The sequence below is a fragment of the Aptenodytes forsteri genome, unplaced genomic scaffold (genome assembly GCF_000699145.1).
Source record: "Aptenodytes forsteri isolate BGI_AS27 unplaced genomic scaffold, ASM69914v1 Scaffold467, whole genome shotgun sequence".
Lineage (NCBI taxonomy): Eukaryota > Metazoa > Chordata > Aves > Sphenisciformes > Spheniscidae > Aptenodytes > Aptenodytes forsteri.
The window spans coordinates 1,389,893-1,404,645 of record NW_008795298.1 but is presented as its reverse complement, the minus strand read 5'-3'; the positions used below and the strand labels follow the sequence as shown (position 1 = coordinate 1,404,645).

Sequence of the window (14,753 nt, the reverse complement as noted above, 5' to 3'; positions counted from 1 at the left end):
AGCCTGGAGAAAAGGAGGCTGAGGGGAGACCTCATCGCTCTCTACAACTCCCTGAAAGGAGGTTGTAGTGACGTGGGGGTCGGTCTCTTCTCCCAATAAAGAAGCGATAAGACGAGAGGCAATGGCCTCAAGTTGCACCAGGGGAGGTTTAGATTGGATATTAGGAAAAATTTCTTCACCTAAAGGGTTGTCAAGCACTGGAACAGGCTGCACAGGGAGTCACCATCCCTGGAGGTATTTAAAGGACATGTAGACATGGCACTTGGGGACATGGTTTAGTGGTAGACTTGGCAGTGCTAGGTTAACGGCTGAACTCCATGATCTTAGAGGTCTTTTCCAACCTAAACAATTCTGTGATTCTAAACACCAGTGCATTTCTAACTTGTACCTGTTGTGCATTTTGAGCTACTGTCAGAAGAACTCATGCCATTTATCAGAAGTGAAGTTTTAAAGAGACATGAAGAATTTGGCACTAATCTAGCTTAAATGCTGTGCTACCTAAATAGTACCACAGTATGTACTGCATCTATAGTTTCCAAGGAAACACATAGCAGCAAGTAGAGACTGAGGAACCAGTCTAAGATTCAGAAGACAAACGCAGTAAAGAAGTGACCCTGAGGGTCCGAATTTTCTAGCAAGATCCCCCTATTTGTACGTAGTCAGTATTTACTCTGGAGTCTAACAGCAACAGCTCATCTGGGTATGCAGGATATAGAAAGGGTTATAAATCCCACCAGGTTTCACTTTACTCACAGCACCGTGTTGTAACTGCACTCTGCTACATAAATGCATTCACCTCTTGAGCCAACTCATAACTGTAAATATTCTCATGGGCTCAAAGTGACCCCACTCATTTTACTTCTGTTTACCTTGCAATTGTCTGTTGAATCTCCTGTTCTTCTTCTTCATTTATTCTGTGCAGAATTGACTCCAAAAAGGGAAGATGAAATTGAAGATACTGAGCAACCTATCAAGATGACAAGAAATGCCCATTACCAAGTACACTAACTGGGAAAAATACTGTGAACTATAGGAATTGATGATATACGTACATCACTGCTTATCTCTTCCACATCCCTGTCCATGAGAAAGAACTTAGCAATCTTCTCTGACGGACCCTGCAAGAGTCTGTGCAGTAAGGGAACGTCTCCACTCCTCAGCTGCTTTTTTTCTGGGATTTAAAGGCAAAAACATGATGCACAGAACATACAACAGTGCTTCTAGATACCTCATGCAATCAGTAGTCTTTTCTTGACAAAGATCCTATATTTGACTGATGTGCAATTATTAGATACCTAACAAGTCTAAGACATATTAGCAGGAGGATGTGGCACCTAACTTATACTATGCATTTTGAAAGAAACTGGTAGATGCAACACAAAGGAGTTGCAGTTTAAGTAGCGAACTAAGCATTTAAGAGACCAATCCCAGGCCCATCAGCTTGACCATGACTCCCTAAAACAAAGCCTACTTCATAACTTTCGAACTATCAACTTCGCATTTGACATTCAAGGTATATGCCCATCAGTTCTCTCTCCCATTCTTTCAGGTAACCCTTTTAACAGAGATAAAAGTTTCTTTTTCCTGAAGGAATAGAGTAGACTCTGTTGCAGAAGTAAACATTTTCCGCTAAAAAATGAAAACTTGAACTAGGCATCTGTGATCCAGGACTACCATCCAAAACTCTCAATTAAAATATCCCGTAACACTACCAGCGGGAGCCTGGCATGCCACAGTTGCAGTGTGGCTGTGCAGAACAGAAGTTAGAGCAGAAGAGCATCTTAAACACGGCCTTTAAATACAGGAAAAATGAAGGCCTGTTTAGCTGATCCAACCATACTGGCAGCACACTGAAAGCACCCAGAACACAGTTACTCAGGTTTTCCTCTGCATCAAAGGACCACACATCTCTACGGGGTCTCCAGGAAAGCCAAAAAAGCTACACTGCGCCCACACTGTCCAAACAAGGACAGATGCCTGTAATGAATACTGTCACTTCAAGTTAAGCGGTCCACACTTACCTCCGGACGCATGGATAATGTAAAGTGCAAATTCATGTGGGCTGTTTTCTATCTGTTAAACACAAAACAAAAAAGTCTATTCAGACTGACTGATACTCTCCTAGCATTTCACTGCCAGCAGATACTCTGTGCTTCTCAACTCAGATATTTAAACTGAAGTCTGAGACTGGGATCCTGTCTGTAACAATGTTAAAAGATACTGGATTTGGATAAGATGGAAAGCTATGCTGCCATGTTCATTGTCCCTGTACCCCACTACCTCATGATTGCTTGTATTACCATATTGCCCAAATCAGTAACATACCTGCTTAGACACCACCACATCTTTACAGTCATGTTTCCTTGGAGCATCCGTAACTACTTCACACAACTTGCTTTTCAAGTGACTTGCATATTTGCCAAGAGTATTACCATTAGGGTAACACCCTGAGATCTCTTCCTATCCACTTGCCTGCACAACCACATTCAGAAAATACCAGTCCTTTTGAAAACCTATTTTTCAACTTCATCTATACAACTTAGCAACCTGCTCTGTAATTCCATCCCTTATGTTATTATTCTTAGAAGACAACTTCTCCTTTTAGTATTACACTACCAAGGCTTACTGACTGTATGAAGTAATTCTGCAATAGCAAAGTCTCTAGACAACTTAAACAGAGAATTATCAGAAGTTATACAGTAAGAAGCTACGTAGAAAAGATATTGGAGACACATACAGCACCAATGTTAATACCCCATCAGAAATATATTTATCATATCAATGGAAGAGGGTACCAAAGAAACACCAAGAAAAAAGTCATTTCAGACAGTATGGCACTGATCTTGAGCACTAGTTTTAACTCTGACTTTCTGGAGCTTTCTACATGCCTGGATCTAACAGAACACAAATCCCAGCCACTCGGGCTAAAAGAGAATTCCCTTTTGTTTTAAGTAAAATTACTAGGGCCCGTCACTAGAGGGAAGCACGGCCACGTGCATTAAACAAACATCCTTTCTCCGTGCTGGGAAATGCTGAAAGTGCAGCAGCTTTTTCCTCTCCTATGCGTGACTATCAAGAAGCTGTTCTCGAGTTTTTCCTTCACTGCACACTATATACCAAATATACCTTTTCTAGACTCAAATAGCCATGAACCATTTGTAAAATAAAGTTAACCCATTCCTTAAAAATGGCGCATGTGTTTTTTTCTATGCAATATCCCCTCCCAGTTATTTCCTGCCTTGCATGCAGCACTGGTGTGACACACTTGAGTTAACATTTCTAGAACACGGCTGCACTTGCTTCTGCAAACACACAGTTACCTTAAACTTCCGAAGCAATTGTTCTATTACTTGTCTTGTTCTCATCTGGCTGTTTATTCTTATTTTGGTTTCTGATCCAAAAGCTGGAGTAAAAACTGATGTCTGGAATAAAAACAGCAGCAAAAGGGCATGAGTATGAGGACTGCTGTACTTAATGGCTGGGACTCAAAACGATATAAAGCAGCACAGCCCTGGTACAAAGCAAGCTGCCAGGTGTGCTGCCACTGTTGCCATAAAGCAAAGGGCAGACGGTGTCCTCAGGAGAGCACCCCTAGTACATAGGACCACTGTGGACCCCCACCATGCAATGGCCACGCACACTTGAACCCACATTCTGGAGCAGACCCTGAAAACATACCCCAGGGGTTGAGCCCAAGGCCCAGTGACACCGGCCTGGCCATACAGTGGGGGAGTGCCCCTCTTGGCTAAGGGGGTGCAGGGGAGGTCCAGAAGCTTACTGAATATTTTTATCTGTCCCACTACCCAAGCTCAGGTGATGAAAGACAAGCATAAACATTCGTACCTCATAGTTGTAGAAGTGGCCATTAATTGAAAACCTGTGAGTTTCTACTTCTGTCCTTGCTACCATGGGGAACTCGGTCCTCTTCCGCACAGCTGCGGCATTGCTGATGGCCCTGGGCAGGGTAGCACAATCATGTTCCTGCTTGCTCTTGGACTTCAGAGTGTGGCTTTCGTAACATGAATAACCTGGACAAAATGAAACCGCTCAGCATATTGTACAGCTGCTCTACCCTCCTTGCCAGCACCCCTACATGAAGAAGGTTCTTGGTAGAGGGATTTTTTTTTAATTATTTTTTGGGTGGTGGGGGGAGTGGGAGAGGAGCAAGGCATAGGCGTATGATGCAGAGCAATAGGCTGTCTGCAGCGGCCACAGTTTGCTATTTTGTTCACTTCTTTGGAATGATTTCTTCAGTGAAAGCACCACCCACTAGCCCTAGCTGTTTGAAAAGTTATCTGCACAGCAATGTTTTTACTAACCAGTCACACATCAGTGTTTAACATCTATTACAGGCTAGTGAGACAGAGAAAGACTTCCCTTTACTGGTAGGGAAAGCCTAATATGTCAAATTATTTTTGTACAGTCACAAGAAGGAAGTATTTTTAGTGAATGTAAGAGCACCGACACTAACTTTCCTCAAGGTTTGCCTTTTCTTCAGTAGATTTCAATGTCTCCCCGCTAATATGATGTAGATCATCAAATTCTCCCCAGCGTGTCATTCCCCTGAAATACCAAACATACATTGATAGTTGGTAACTCCTCATTAACTCAGTGATTTCAATTTATCCTGTAGCCAGGCTTCACGCAATGCATTCCTAGCCCTGTTCAAAATTTTATAGATCACGACTACAGACTTCGATGTGGTATAGGAAGCCAGTAATTTTAGTTGGTCATAATAAAATTAGTTAGGAAAATATGGCTTAACTAGGGATCCGAAAATGATGTCTGGAATAAAAACAGCAGCAAAAGGACATAAGACAATCCTATTTAGAACCTGTTGAACATCCATCATAATGTCCCTTAAATAATTTGCAGTAATTCTTTATCTATTTTATAGCCATGCCCTGGATTAATGAAAGTTAGGATACCAGGCAGGCATACAGAAACACACACATATGGTGGTTTAAATAGTCAGAAGACGCATCGTGGCTGTTACACAAACAGGGACATAAAAGTTGAACTTACCATACCAGCCCCTCACGCTATCCAAATCAGTTCTGTAGAGAAGCAGGGAACTCAATCCAGCCTGTTTTAGAACCCAACTTTCTTTATGCCAATACTGCCATAATTCATTGCATAAACTCTAACAGCAAGTCTTTGGCCAGTTACTGCTCTGACTGAGAATAAACCAATTTGTAGGAAAACATTAAAAATTCATTTCCTATATATATTCAAAAGAGTATTCAACTAACTGCAATGAACATGCCAAACGACCATCTCAGTTGCGTTTCATGCATTTAAAGAGTTCATTTAAGATCAAACAGTCAAGCTGCTCTGCATACCTTAAAGCATGTCAGGGCAGCCTCACATTTCTGTGATCATGAATTAATATTTACTTTAAGATTCAGATCTTCACCACTCATAAGTTTTTTTAAGAAATAAAAGGCAAAGCATGACTTCAACTGCCAGACTGGACCCTATCCTACAGGCCACATCCACCCCGTACCAGCGGACCTTGCCAAGGTAAACAAAGAGAACCAGATTTGCCTGAGACTCGAGTTCTTCGTTGGTTACTCCTGTCAGGCTACATCCCTTAATTTCAACAGCAAGAGATAGGGAGGAAGACTGTCCCTGACTTCACTGGAAGTCCACAGCTGCAGTGATGGTAGAATTAAATCAACAATTCAAACATGTACCATATGCAATTTAAGACAATGGATAATTAAGAATACGAGCTCTGAAATACAGAATTTATCAGGGAGTCAGTCAGGGTAAACATTGGCTCAGCCTCCATATTACGCAGTACTCAGCTTCAGCTTATCAGATACAATTCAGAATTCACCAACCGAGGCTTGGGAAATAGTGTTCAAAACAGAAACAAGAAATACTCACAGAACCTACATCAGTTTTTAAAGATATGGCAAACCTAGCAGGAGTCAGATCAGCACAATGCACTCAGATATGAAATATCATAGGCAGCAGCCTGAAGGAGCAGCTGATTGTGTGTATTTCTAAGGGGTTTCAACATTAGATTTTGCACAGACAAAGCCAGTGTTGATTCCCTGGGTTGAGCTTTGCCCTGAGAAGCAGTGGTGTCACACCTGAAGTACCTGGGAAGGTAACCTGCGATAGACAATCACTTAGCATGAACCTACCAGCTTTTTGCTTCATGCTGTAGAAGATGCACCAACATGAGGTCTTTCAGGGGCTACCAGTGTTATTAGGTGTACGTACATACATACATGTCGGGGGGTTGTCATTTTTTATACATGTAAATTCCCACTACTTGCATGGGAATAGTCAGTATCGACAAGAGCAGCCTCCTCCACCTTATCAACTGTTCTTAAGCTCAAAGACAGACAAAGATGCAACAAGGATGCTACAAAGATGGATCTTTCTGCCCAGCAGAAGCTGTTGAAGGACCACACCAGTTACAGAATACTGCTGTGCAAGCAACCACCACAGCCTTTGGGGAATCTGGGAAATACAACCAGCCATATCCATTGTTGTCACCTACAAGAACTGTCTTGAAATACTAGCCTGCCTCCTTCTTATGGAAGTTAATACGTTACCTTCTATTAGGGAACAAATCCACGTTCTCTGTTGACTTCAGGGTTACAAAAGAGGGTATCTGCTTCTCATCCTGAATTTTTAATCTGATAGGATGTTGGACTCCCCAAAATATTGACAAGATTCCTTCAATAAATGGTTTGATTCCTTCTTGCTGGAAAAAAAAGGAATGAGTGCTGCATAATAATGAGTAATAATAATCAAGCAGTAATAATCGATTTCTCCTCAAAGTAACAGGAATACGATGAAATTGCTAAGGCCAACACAGCCCTGGAACAGGTCACCCAGAGAGGCTGTGTAACATCCATACTTAAATATTTCCAAAACAGCTAGCTAAAGCTGCAGCTGACCTGATCTCGTGTCAACATCAGTCTGACTTTGACCAGGAGGTTTTCCAACCAACACGTCCATAATTCCACACAATTTTAAGTCAAATCCTATTTATTCTACTTGGATGACTAGTGCTTCTGAAACCAGGGTGCTAAGAAGGTGGTGAAGTGGAAGAACAACTGCTGGTAAAGGAGGAAGAAGCAGTTAATGAAATAGTCCTTGTTGATGCAGGGCACTGCATCAGTCCAAACCACTGTATTGGTCCCCATTCTTGCTGACAATACAACACTGTCACTGCAGAACGAGCTGAGATAGAGAAGTGAGGATTCCCCTTTTTCAGACCATTTTTGCCCAGAATTGCTCTAATGTCCTTTTGGGTCTAGATATCAGCAAAACAAACGCAGCTTGTGAAGGAGAAGGAAATTCAGACCTCTAAGCCAGGGACTCTGTGGGATGAGAGACAGGATTCGTGATTTCATCCGTCCTTCAGCTCCACAAGGCCTTCTGGTCTCCACAAGCGATGCACTCCTGGGGCCACGCTTACAAGCATTTCCTCTGTACTAAAGGTTCACATTCGAGGAGGGAGCGGTAGTCTCTCCTTGACCCGAGTGACAGCAGTCCTGCCATTACACGCTGTGGGCTCAAGCTGAAGAGGCAGGGGGGAACTGCATCCTACAGAAGTATTTGCAGTACTACTCCCTCCCAGGTAACAATACGAGACTTGAGAGATCAACCTAAAGAAGGAATTCCTGTGATACGCTAAGGAATGGGATGGCAAGGAGATCACACTGTTAAACATCAAAACTCTCACTAGTCTGAACATATCTATTTCTGCTCTCTTCTCCTCACAGCATTTGACTCTAGCACTTGCTGTGGCCTTTTTATTAGTGACATATTCCATCTAATATACTAACACAAAACAGGTATCCTACACTATTCAGTCTAGCCACATTAAACATCAGTGCCTATTATTGCTTTTCCTACTATTACACTGTGCTTTTTGTATTATTTTTACATAGATCCTTACCTGATTATGTGACAGTTGCAGATTTTCTTGATCAGAATAGTAGGAGTTATAAGTCTTCAGAAGAGAACTGAGCTGCTCTCTAGAACAAAAGACCACAATGAAAAGAATAATTTTTAAACATCTCTATCACTGTAAAATCCAGGTGCTAAGATGCAGGGTAACTGCCTGTATCGGTGTTACCACTGCATCTTTGTACAGGTTTGTTAATGATTAATACATTATTTTCCAGGAGTAAAATTCTGTCAGGATACTGGGTTGCTTTTAAGTTGCTTCTTTGAAGACCTGATACACAGAGGAAATGAGTCACAGTCTGATGTGACATTAATAACACTGCCCTAGAGTAACTTGTACTTTGGACTTCTGTTATAGTCACGAGGGGGAAGCAAACAGGAACAACACTCCCATACACCAATGCCACAGGTTATTTTAGTTAGGTTACAATTTGTTTTCCCCACATGATGGTTTTTATACCCCACATTGGGTTTTTATATTTTTACAGATAATCTTCTTACTTCAAAATATCTACAGTATGCTTAGATGAAACATTTCACTTTCCTTCTGCTTGAAACGTAACAGCTTTGTACTAAGTCTTTGCTCGGAGGAGAAAGGAAGGAGATAAAGAGAACCTCTGCCAACAAGCAAGAATTACAAGCCTGCCCATGATCTCAGATTTCAAACAGAAATTCATGATGCAATTAAAAAAAAACAGCATAACATTCTGCTTTGAAATGAGGCAAATGAGATTTGAAGTCTCTGCATTGAGACAGGAAGGTAATGTGAGGCACACTGGTGCTAATCATGTTTAAACTTAGTATTTAAGAACCACCACCAGAGATAGCTATGCCTGTCTCCGCCCTTGATAAATTCACAGCACTGCAGGAGAAGAAGGTTTCAGAATATGTTAGAAGTTTGATGGCATTTCAAACTAACCAAATTACAGCTACCGCACATCCCAGTTTCTAGACCACAGCCACCTCCTTCTCCCTTTGGGAACTTTGTCTGGAAAGAACAAACTTTAGCTACTGTATTTTAACTACGTGATTTCCAAACCTCCTGGGCAATTTCAGAGACTGGGCTACTCAACATCCTGAAATCCTGAGCAGGCTGTGGGTGCACAGGCAGCACTCCTGTAGCAGCCCAGGTGGTTTGAAGTCATAGTGCAGGGCCACACCAGCTCTCCACCAACAGCCAGTGCAAACACCGCTCCCGCCTGAGCTAACAGCAGCAGTGCTGCTGACAGCCCACGTCACTGATGTGCCCATATAGCCTTTGTAAGTGGTAAGAAGCAATAAATGGCACGTTGCACAAACACAGGCTGAGGGCTGACTGCTTCGGCACCGGCACTGTGGAAAAGCACCTTCTGGTTACTGCCAAGCAGCTGCTGATCCCAAGTCAGCCGTGCCATGCTCTCGTTTAATAAGTAACCGCCATACAAGGAGATACCCACAGGCATATCCTCTTCAGAGCAAGGCTGCTTAAATTACAGATCAAGGCCAAATTTCGTCAGAGCACTCTGCCTTCTTAGCACTACTTTTGAAGAAGGATACACACCAAGTTGACAGAGTCCAAAGAAGAGCTGGGAGTGTGATAAGCAGCACAAACCATGAAGACAAAAAGCAAGTTGCAGCACAGGCTAAGGAGGACCAAAAAAAGACAGAATTAAGTCATATGTATTTCAGGACCATCAAGAATGAAATGCTCTCCCCCACACCAATTAGACAGCAAAGATTTGGATTGTAATTCAAGAAAGCAATTTCCACCAGCAGAGATAGTTAAGCATGGGAAACAATTGCATATGAATTCTTCCTCACAGACAATCTTTAAGCACTGAAACAACTATCCATCAAGATGGTTTTATGTGCTGTCTTGCAGCGGTGAGTGAAGACACCAAGTTTGTTTCCAAATAGTGTCTATTATTTCCATGTTTTTGTCTAGTATGAGATATTTTAACAGCTGAACCGCAGGCAAGGCAGCATTTGCAAACTCTTCTCACAGTAAGTTCCACAGAGACCTACCGAAACTATTCAAGACCCATGTACGATTAGAAGTACTATTAGAAATCCTACACCAATTTTAAGTAAAAAAACCAAAAAACCTCTACCCAAAAACCAAAACCAAGAATTGACTTCTAGCACAGTCACTGAAAAACAAATCACACATGGCAATGACACTCAGTAGAAATTACATTTTAATATTTCAACAGTCAGAGTTCACCAAGAAGATAAAAGAAGTTATGTCAGAGGTGCAGGAATACATGGACCAAGGCTATATGCAAAGTATTACACACCACCTTCTGAGAGATACATTCAGAGAGGAACTTTACAGTACAGCCTTGGGGCATCAGAAACACTGGCATGAAGAGTTTCAGCAGAATTTAACAGTTGTTTTCCTGTAACAGTCACAACACACCCATGTCCCAGAACACGAGGATGTTATCAATGGTGACAGTGGCACCCTTATCAGAGATGACTAACCTAAGCGTGATCTCTCCCTTAGGAACAGGATCAGCTTGTCCATCACTGCAACGCAGTTCAGAAGGGTATTTTCAGGGGTGAAATAAATACTATTTTATAGCATCTCTCTCTGATCAGATCAGGACTCAATCTACTCAAACTGACTGTTTAAATAGCTGCACAGTTCACTCTGTCAACTTAAAAAATGAAAAAGTCAGTGTTGCTCAGGGGATCTCGCCTAAGATATTAAGAAACTCCAAGAAATCAGTGCAAGAGAATAGGAAAAGGATGGATTATGCAAAGGAACACCAAACGTTTTGGTTGGAAATGGCTATGCATGATTTTAAGCGTACCAATTAAATAACAAAAGTATCTTCCCCTGGGACTGTCGTAGTCTTACTCCAGCAGCGTACACCTTTTTCTGTGGCTTACGACACACGCGCTCTTCTTCCACCTTCAGCCTCCCCTGTCCACAGTCTCTCCGAGAGCTCAAAGCAGGTGCCTCACACAGGATTGTGTTTCTCAGTCACCTCTTACCTTTTATACCTATCCAAAGCTTCTGGACAGCATGATATCTCTGAATAACGCTAAGCAGAACTATATCACTATGCTAGTCTCTATACGGGATACAGACCTGTAGCACCTGCTTCTTCCTTCAGGTCAAGGAAGGCAGACATCTGACACTGCATCAAAGCAGAGTGCCCAAGTGGGACTGATGGACGTGGCTCCCTGAGAGCCTGACATTGAGCCGGGCCAGCGGGAACGTGGCCTTCCCCCAGGCTTCGCTGCTGACACACTGGAGAGGAAAGCTGGGGGAGCAGGGAGGCCAGTTAACATGTGTATGCTGTGTTTGGGGCAGAGGGGCACACACACCGTGCAACTGAAGCGCTTTCCCCGGCATACCGTATCCCTCCCTTGCTCCACATAATATACTGAACTTAGCAGTGCCCTGTTGCTTGGTGAGCCTTTTCCCGTAGTGAGAAAGATGATAAACAGGACTTCTAGTCAACAGGTAACATTAGGACAAGGACTGCACCGCTAAACTCAACAAGGTTAACTGCATTCCCTTCTAACACTCTGGGTCTAAATTATTTGCTTCAACTTACTGCAACTCTGCAAAAAATATTTAAGTGGCTTTATCAACAAAGTGCTGGGCTCTGAAACAGCATTTTCAACATTTAGGTCAACTCACTTTGATTTTAAATCCTAGTAATACAGGTGGTGAAAGCCTTTCTTTCCATTGTGTTGGAATAGCTCATTACAGGTTCTTCATGTCTTGTGAGTTATGAGGGATTGTATTCAGGTGACCCCACCAAAAGGCAAAGTTTTAATAGAGTTAGATATGAATCAGATACAAGTGAAATTTTCAGCACGCTGGCTAAAGGTAATCAAGATTAAACACATCCTGCCCTCATACACAGACAAAATACAGATGCAATGCAAGATTAACATGCAAGTAGGAGATCTGTAGTTTTGTTGGACAGATGTTGCAATAGACCTGCTGATCCTGCTCGCGAGGTGTTTAAAACAAGTCTTTTTATACTTTGCAGCCTAATACCTTTGGCAATCATTTTATGGACAGCTGTTATTTTGCAAGCTTTTTGCAGGTACAAAGTTGGGGAGATCTGTTCCCTGAAGACAGAGTAGGAATACCTAAGGACTCAGGTCACACTCTGAGGCCCATCTATTACTCTTAGTCCACGCTGGCTGCAAAGGCCAATAAAATCATAGGCTAAAAGCACTAAGTGATGCAGTAAGCGTTCTCTGACGCAGATTCCGTTTCTCAGAGCAAGCTCTGAAGATTTGCACTCAGTTTCTTGCCTTGTCTAGAAAAACTTCCCATTAACTTCCACAGAAGTTTGCACAAATAAATCCTTCAGGTTTCAGTCTTGCATTAGTGCAACCAACCCTGACGAATCACCCAAGCCATTAGAAAAGCCCTGAGGGACAGATTTTACAGCAGCTCTCACTGACTTTTTTGTCCTTGTGTAGTAGAGAGACATTAGAAAAGAAAAATCTTTGTTCTTTTAGCCCCAGAAAGAAGTAACACATGCACCAGCCTACTAGTTCCGAAATGAGTCTTAGTTACACACCTTCACTATGAAGGTCCAAAGACTGCCCTAACCAAGAGGCAGATGCTCATCCCTTCAGAGTTACCCTGCCAGAAAATCAGCAGCTCTGTCCTGTTGCAAGACTGGTCCTCACAGGACAGCTTTGTGACAACAGCTAAATGCAGCCATTAACGGAAGCCAAAGCTAAACAACTGGTAGAACAACTTAGAAACAAACCCCCAAAAGGTAACATTCACTGCAGATTCACAACTTCCTTCAGTAATGAAGGCAGGATACAAGGGAGCTGTAAGGTCAAGTGCCCCGGTGGTAAACCACAACAGAGCCCAGATCACATTCACTCGAAACACTAGCCCAGGACGATTCACCTATGTCCTCTTCTCCCCTGAGCTCTACATGTTTATCCACGGATATTTAGAGCAGTTATGCGTAACACCACAATAGTTCAGCCAGCCAAATAATCCCATATGCTTTGGTCAGCCTTTTGATCCAGCCATCATGCAATTCCCCAACAGCAGGCTTGCCATGTCAGCAACATCTGCATGATACAACTGAAAGGTGTAATGTAACAGCAGATTCAAGGTACAGATGAGGGACGATAGTCTGGAAATTGCCTTGGAAGCAAGCTTCACTGCATATGGAATATGTTAGTGATTCTTGAAACACTTTTTTTAGCAAGGCAAAGAAACTTAAGCAGTACTTTAATCCATGTCTGTAATGCAGAAGGGTCTCGACCAGAATCCACATTTCACCACTGTAATAGACAAATATGTAGGGGAACGAAAACAGACATAGCTTCATCTGGTACATTTCCAAATACTTTTGTATGCCAAGTATATGAAAGTTCACACAGATTAATTACCTGCGACATAAAAGCACTATGTCCCAAATCAGTAGCAGTATAAAAAGAATAACTCTTTAGAAGGGGAGGGATGCATTTATTGCCTATGCACTTTGCGGAAAGCTCTGACACCCTTCCTTAAAAAGGGAGAAGTCAACAGCACTACTCATGCCATGTCTAAAAGTATTGGGATTCAGATGCAAACACTTACCGCAGCATGAGAAAAATCTACCACAGGCCCCATCCCTGAGTGCACTTACAGTTAGCTTCTTCCCACAGAAACATCAAGAGGGATGGAAATGAAGTGAGAAAAGAGCCCCCTCTTCCAGCTCCTGTGCTCTGGTCAACAAGTGAAAAATTAATCCCCTAAAACGGGGATGGAGCTATACGCCAGGAGGCTCAGGGTTTATAGCAACATTAGGAAAATTTCGTACCAGCAGATTTAACTGTGGAAAAGCATCCCACAAAATAGTTTGAGTGCAATTCCAAGCTTTTTACAAGTAGTTTAAAGAACCACTTTCACTCACCACAGAATAGGGCTGGCAGCCTGGTATATCTTTCTGCAAAGAAACCCTGCCATCTGGGACTACAGACCAAACCCCATGCCTCAAACAAGTAGAGCTCAAGTTAAACACCAGAACTCATGTTCCCAGAGCTCATTCCAAGAGATTTCAAAGATAGGAAGGTTACCTTCTCAAATTTGGCATTTCATTTCAGTATCCTCTAAAATTGCTGTTCTACCTAATGAAGAAGATCCACAGAACAAAAGTTTTAATGCTCTGTTCTTTAAAATCCATATAAAGGGCAACTTGGTTCTGTAGACTCTTCACAGAAAGCAAGTTGTAGGAATTGCTGCTGATACAGGCTCAGCTCTCTATAGGAACCCCTGTTAATGAATAAATATTGAGTAACTTGAAAGAAAGCAGCAGTCAATTATTTTTTTTTTTTTTTTAAGAATTTACCTGGTTATGAACTTCTCCTCATTGATGGAAACAGAAGGTAGATGCTGTGCTTTCATACTCACTTTCTTCATTTATTCAGAAGAGATGAATCTAAACAAAAGGTTGAAAAATAATTATATCCACTAATGCCACTAAGGAAGACTAAATGGTGAATGCTACAAAGCCTTAGCTTACCAAGTGAAACAGGTTCCGACACTCACAGTAAAGGCTAACTATACCATAGCTTGACTACTTTGTACTCAGCCATAATACCCAAATATTTCCCACTCCCAGTGAAAAAGCCATAAGCCATTCCCACCAAGTATATTACAGTACCTTAAATCCCAAGTACTACATGTACCGGGACCTTCTCAAGTAGTTTTAGGACTACTCCACAACTCCATGATTATGCTTCACTTGTTAGTAGACTGAGACTGCAACCCATTTACTGGTTAGGATTCATTTTTTACTTATGGATAGAGCATTGCCCAAGGTCACCAAAAAAAGTGAGTCAGCAAGCCA

At 42.1% G+C, this 14,753-nt stretch overlaps 1 protein-coding gene across 1 annotated transcript in view; it reads right to left on the bottom strand.

Annotated features, from left to right (window-relative positions):
* The window catches only part of RASSF6 (Ras association domain family member 6), a 15,954-nt gene extending 1,631 nt beyond the window's left edge, over positions 1 to 14,323 (bottom strand). Inside the window, exons 1-9 of the mRNA XM_009279326.1 lie at positions 14,253 to 14,323; positions 7,928 to 8,006; positions 6,573 to 6,724; positions 4,472 to 4,563; positions 3,844 to 4,028; positions 3,321 to 3,422; positions 2,022 to 2,073; positions 1,053 to 1,171; positions 870 to 967 (exon numbers count right to left, since the gene is read on the bottom strand). Of these exons, the coding sequence (XP_009277601.1) occupies positions 870 to 967; positions 1,053 to 1,171; positions 2,022 to 2,073; positions 3,321 to 3,422; positions 3,844 to 4,028; positions 4,472 to 4,563; positions 6,573 to 6,724; positions 7,928 to 8,006; positions 14,253 to 14,323 (950 nt within the window). The remainder of the gene's footprint in view (positions 1 to 869; positions 968 to 1,052; positions 1,172 to 2,021; positions 2,074 to 3,320; positions 3,423 to 3,843; positions 4,029 to 4,471; positions 4,564 to 6,572; positions 6,725 to 7,927; positions 8,007 to 14,252) is intronic.
* Between the last annotated feature and the right edge of the window lie 430 nt (positions 14,324 to 14,753).